General features: G+C 33.3%; 1 protein-coding gene across 1 annotated transcript in view; it reads left to right on the top strand.

Annotated features, from left to right (window-relative positions):
- Positions 1-4,590, top strand: part of UBE2K (ubiquitin conjugating enzyme E2 K) — a 79,673-nt gene extending 75,083 nt beyond the window's left edge. Inside the window, exon 7 of the mRNA XM_027544303.1 lies at positions 206-4,590. Within this exon, the coding sequence (XP_027400104.1) occupies positions 206-280 (75 nt within the window). The 3' untranslated portion in view covers positions 281-4,590. The remainder of the gene's footprint in view (positions 1-205) is intronic.
- The last annotated feature ends 1,410 nt before the right edge of the window (positions 4,591-6,000 follow it).

The following is a 6,000-nucleotide window of genomic DNA, read 5'->3' on the forward strand; positions in this document are numbered from 1 at the left end:
TGTCTTCTGCATTGGCAGGCGGATTCTTTACTTCTGAGCCACCAAAGAAGCTCTAGTCGTTGGTTTTAGAGTTTTTAATGCACTTCAAGTGCAAGGTAACTTGAAAAAACAAGGTGTGGTTTTTTTAATATAAAGACAGTGAGTGATACAGTATTTTAAAAATATTTCCTTGAGATTTTATTTTGTCCCCTTTTCTTTTCTACAGAATGCGGTAATAGTGGCCTTGTCTTCAAAATCATGGGATGTAGAGACTGCAACAGAATTGCTTCTGAGTAACTGAAACATAAAGAGAGATGCTGATATAGTCAAGCTTGCCCCTTCTTGGAGGAGCATCAACATCTGTTATTTTTAGGATTCTGCATAGATTTCTTTTAAACTGGCATTCTTGCCTAATGATGTTATCTAGGCACCATTGGAGACTGAAAAAAATCCCTGCTCTGTAAATAAAGCTAATTAAACGTCTGTGTAAATTTAAAAAGGGGAAATACTTTAATTTTTTTCTTACTTAATAGTGTAAAAATTCTTTTGAGCTAAGCTAAAACCATGGAAAAAACATGCTACTTTAGTGTTTAGCAGTATACCAAGACTAGCAAGAGTTTGCTTCAGGATTTCGTTGAATAATTAAGATAATATTTTGAGTGTGTCAGGGCCATTCAAATTGTTGGTGTTGCATCACAGCTACCTTAACTGTTTTTAACATGGATCCTCTGTGCCTGTGAATTTACTTGCATGCTTGTACTTGACTTCTTAGGATGGGTAGCTGAAAAGACCACCATTTTAAGCATTTGAGAATTCTTCAATATGAGATTTATCCAGAAATGAAGATGGTGACCTAGTCAGAGCCTTTTTTGTCCTTGTCAACAGACTATGACAACATATCTGTTTTTCCCCTCTTTCCACACACAGCTAATATTCTAATATTAAATTTCTCAATATTTGGTGGGGAAATGTGCTGAAGGACAGTATCCCTTGCTCCATTTTAGGTCATCCATTTGGAATGTTTTGTCACAATTCTCCACTCTTAAAACTTTCCTATATAAGTAAATAATGTTGTAAAAATGGAGCTGCCAATTTTGTTTCTTTTTTTTTTTTTAAAAAAAAACAGTAAATTCTTAATGTTGCAGTATTCCCAGATTAAATGAAAAGAACCCAGCTTAATTTTTCAGTGAATTTAACATCTTTCGATTTTTGGACTGGTGGAATTTTTCTTTGAGAACTTGCAAGGATGAAATCAACTGTTTGCAGGTTTTTTAGCCTGATTTTGGCTTTATAGAGATTGCTTGCACTTCCCCCTGTTAACACATGAAAGCTGTGTTGGTGTTTTACTGTACATACTTCAGATGCACATAGGAATAGAAGTGTGTTATAAATCTAGCTTTCTTTATGATGTTTCTGATAATATGAGAATTGAAAACTTTACCTTCTCTTGTACATAGTCAGACTTTCTATACGTATTAAAGTTACACTTCACTCTAAGTTCAAAGTTTGAAAATTATTAGTTTTGCAAGCTTTAACACTAATGTGAACATTTTATGAAGGGTGAAATGGATTTGTGTAGGCAGTTCTATACGTAGAAACACAGTTCTTATTAAATATTCAGGACCAATGCAGAAATAACAAAAATGTAATGAAATCTGAATGAATTAAAGTGAGGCTGTATATGGAAAGTCATATTATAAAAAGTTTGCTTTCTTCAAGTGTTATTTATCCTAAATTATAATGGTTAAGTGTTTGGAAAATAGTTTTGAACAGTAAATTCAGCATAATTTCATTTGACTTCTCAGTAATCTTAGAAGCAATAAAAAGAACCATTATTAAATATATTGTAATGTTAAGATGTGAAGGTTCTTCCAGAAACTTGTAAGGCTTTCCTAATCAGTAGTAAAACTCTTGTAGTTGATTTTATTGCATACTAAACACAAGTTGCTGTTTTTTCCCCTTTGTTTGCCTAAGTATAAATTTCTTTATACAATCACCTTCTTTAATTGTAATTTAGTTACTTTCTAAAGATGCCAAAGGAAACAAGATTTTCTTTATTTATTTTAAATAGCTAAAACCATGTACTTTTCTTTATATTTTGAGGTAAGGTTGGAATTGTGTGAAAATGTGGACAGTTTTTGTTCCATCGTTGTTTAGAATTAATTTTTTTTGTTTTGTTTAGTGGAGGGTGGCTTGGTAATGTTAGTAATATTTGCGTTATTTTAAATATCAAACACCTCTACCCAGTTTACTATTTGCCTGTATTATCAGGGTATATTTAATTGTCCTGTGGTTTGACAAATGAGAGAGAGAACTCAGAAGTTACTAAGGATCAAGCATTGTATGCTTTGCTCTTGGCGGCAGCTGTAACTTGCCTATGACTTTTATGCACATTAGCCCCTTAGGGTATACTCATCTAGCTGCAATTCAGTATCCCCAGTGTCCAGGAAATGGAAAACTACAATATTTGGTATGAGAGGTTCTCCATAATGGATTTTCATTTCAAAAATTTACCTCATTTACATTTAATGTGATTATCTGTTTTCTGGTACATTTCCCACTATCGCCTTCTTACTGGGTTTTTTGTTTGTTTGTTTTTTTCCTATTTTCTACAGGTAGATTTATTTCCCCAAACATAAAAATAAACGCATTTGCTTTTTTCTCTTGTCTTATATATGTTTAGAAAAAGAACAGTAAAAGTACAGGTCTAGGGAAAGCATACCCTGTTGGAAATTATTTTTATAATTCTCAATGGTTTGTGATTTGTTAGTTGTAAAGGCTTCAAAAATTATAGTTAAATGTATGTGTAGTTTTATCCCATCTGGGCAGATAATTTGCTACAAGTCACTGATACTCAAATAGTCTTCTGTGATGATCAGGTCTGTTTCCTGAGTGTGTGTCTGACTTTTAAAAGAACAAATAATTAGTTGTGTTAGTATTTCAGTACAGACTGAATGAATAAGTAGCAGTTTGTGATCCAAATAAGTATGCGGTAAGGTATATAAATATTTGAGGAACTTGGTACTAAATTAGATGCCCCATGCTGGCTCCCCCAAATGTTTGGAATTGTGGCTGTGATTTACATAAACACATAATGCATTCAAGTATATATATGTGTGTTTATATTCTGACCATTTTGCTTTTGAGAAGCATTTTCTGTGAAATGAAAGGCTGGGTTTTTTTCTTTTTTGGGGGAAGTGTTTCACATTTGTGATTGCTGATAGTGCATAAAACTATGCAAAATAATTTTAAAGTATGAGAAAGAACTGGCAGATAAAGTACATATTGCTTATTTTTGCAGTACAGAATGCAGCATGTTGTGTTACTGCTGCTTAACAAGTTTATCAGTGTGAAAAGCAATTCTTAGCTCTAAGTGTATGCCTGATTTGAGCTTTTAAAACTCTGCAATAGGGGTGTAATAATGTGTCCACGATCCTTGTTAGTAACACAGGAAACAGAAACTTTGTTTTTTTAGTTTTGTTTTAGAGATAGATTTGGGCATGGGACAGTTGGAGCCATGTATACTTTCTTGTACATAGATGGAAACAGTGTTTGGATAGGAAAGAGGAAGCTGTTTACAGTTAACTTTATTTCATGGATTTTTACAAAATAATGTATGACTCACTTTTTACTTGTACGAACCATTGATTTTGAAAATTTGCATTTCCATTCTTTTAGTACTAGTTAAAAATAAATGCTTAACATCAGCTGTTTACTATCACTGGGGAAGAAGTTAACTTGAAATATTTACTGATAAATAGCCTTTTCTTAAAGTGTGACTTTTCTGCCTTGTCTGCATACTATGTCACATGTTCTATTTGCACTGTTGCAATATGGGTCAAAAGTCTTGTGGCATAGGGCTAGGGAAATGTCAGTCTCTCACTTGTCCCATTTGTTCTGTTACTGTTCTGTGGGACTGATCTACCCTCATAAACCTGTGATCATCGCCTAAATGTTAAGTTGTGAATGTGTCACCTTTTGCTTGGTTATTTCAACCAGGCATTGAATATATATGTATATGTATATATTCAATGCTGCTGTATATAATCAGATGTGGCACAGTTTATCAGTTTGGTCCTGGGGGTGAATGGATTCAGAAATCATTTGCACTGTGCTGTTAAATGATCCTTGTGTGCTTGCTGTTACCTACTTTTTACAGGCATCGTAATAAAAGCTAGACTATTTCTTTGGGGGGAAAGAGACTTATTTAATGTAATTTAAAGACTTTTCCAATAGAAAATGGAATACTATTGAAAATAATATCTATTTTTTAGCTTTCAGCAATTGATGGTGCTTTGTTGTGGTGTCTGCTGGAAGTCTACTGCCATTATAGGGATACTCATTAACCTCACCGAGAAAGAATCTTGCTTGTTAGCTTCTCTAGATCTCTATTCTAAACAATCTGTTAGTGATGATAAATTCTATAGGAGGATCTGTTCTGAGCCGTTAACTTCCTGTAAGGGGAAAATGGGTGGGTTACCAGAAAGACCATTGAAGCAGGGTGGGCCGGGGGTGGAGGGCTGGGTATTTGTCTTGAGAATTAAAAACTACGAAACACTTTTGTACACAACTGATTTTTTAAAAAATAAACACATTTTTAAAGATGTTGAATTTTTTTCCCCCCTTACTGGGAATTCTTAAAAATAAATGCATGTGTGTTTTCCCCTGAAAATGGTTTATATCTTCTTTCTGGGTACTCAGCAATGGACCGGCAATTAAGCCCCCACATTACTTTAAATAAGGAAAGGAACCAGGTGGATAGTTTTACTAGACAGCTTTATAGTGATGAATGTATGTTGATAAGTGCAGTAAATTATATTTGTGCTTTGAATCTGAGTTAATTTTAATTGATTAAAAGTGAATTGGAGTTAATTTTAATTGATTATTTATTTGAAAATATAACATTATTTGGCTAGATTCTGATTCAGAAATTTAGAATAATCCAGAGGTAGTTGATACTGAAAGTAGTAATTTTAATTTTCATATAAGCACAAAAATCTTTCTGAAAAGGGTGCCTCTTACAATGGAAAGGACTGAATTGTTTCAGAAGTGGGTTATTCTGTACGTGGATTACTCCTGCCTCTATTGATACTCATCATTAGAAGAGGCTATGCTGTTAGGATTTGTATTAATTATTTCAGATGACAAACTGATTGTTACTTTGTGTCTCTAGGACATTTATAACCAGCTTTCAGCAGGCCTGTGAGTTACTATAGCCTGGAGATGGAATTGCTTCTCACTGGAGTAGCAGGATGAAGGGCTAAGGATGGTGCAGGCTATATATTTTAAAGTCAAGGGAAAAAATGGAATTCAAGACCACTCATGATATTCCCTAGAACAGGATGGTCAAATCTAAAAGATGGTAAACACTTGGTATGTGCTTTGTTTCATCAAAGAGTTAACGTGAATTCTCTAAAATTTTCTGAGAGTATGTCCGGTAGTAATATACCATCTACTCAGATATTTATGTTGTAAAATTCATTTCCCATCATTTAATTTCAGTAAAAATACATTAAAGCACAACATTATAATTTTACTTATCTATTACAGTAAATTACTTTTTGATAGGATATTGACCAAAGTCAAGAAGGCCAAGCGGTTTTAAAATCAGTTAACGATACTTGATGCTTGTAGATCCTTTTTTCAAGAACACAGATAAAACAGGGTAAACACTAAAAAACTGGGCAAAATTTCAGAAACCCAAGTATTTTTTATTTCTTGCTGAGTTAATATACTTAGTACTTTGTTTCTTCCTTAGAGTATGTAGAGAATATACCTAATTTTTATGTAAGGGCAACAGATAGTGCCTTTTGTTTTACATAGCTAACATTCTAATTATTGTATTTAATCCTCAGCTCTCCGTTTTTAATATGTGAACTATATATTCCATTGCTATATATGTTCATTATTTGTATTATATTGGTTAATACTGAGGAATAGGATTAATGACATTCCACTGGTATCTCCAAACCATGTTCATAGGATTGCAGAATTTTAAGGAAAAGGAGATCTGTCAGTCTC

The sequence above is a fragment of the Bos indicus x Bos taurus genome, chromosome 6 (assembly GCF_003369695.1).
Source record: "Bos indicus x Bos taurus breed Angus x Brahman F1 hybrid chromosome 6, Bos_hybrid_MaternalHap_v2.0, whole genome shotgun sequence".
Classification (NCBI taxonomy): domain Eukaryota; kingdom Metazoa; phylum Chordata; class Mammalia; order Artiodactyla; family Bovidae; genus Bos; species Bos indicus x Bos taurus.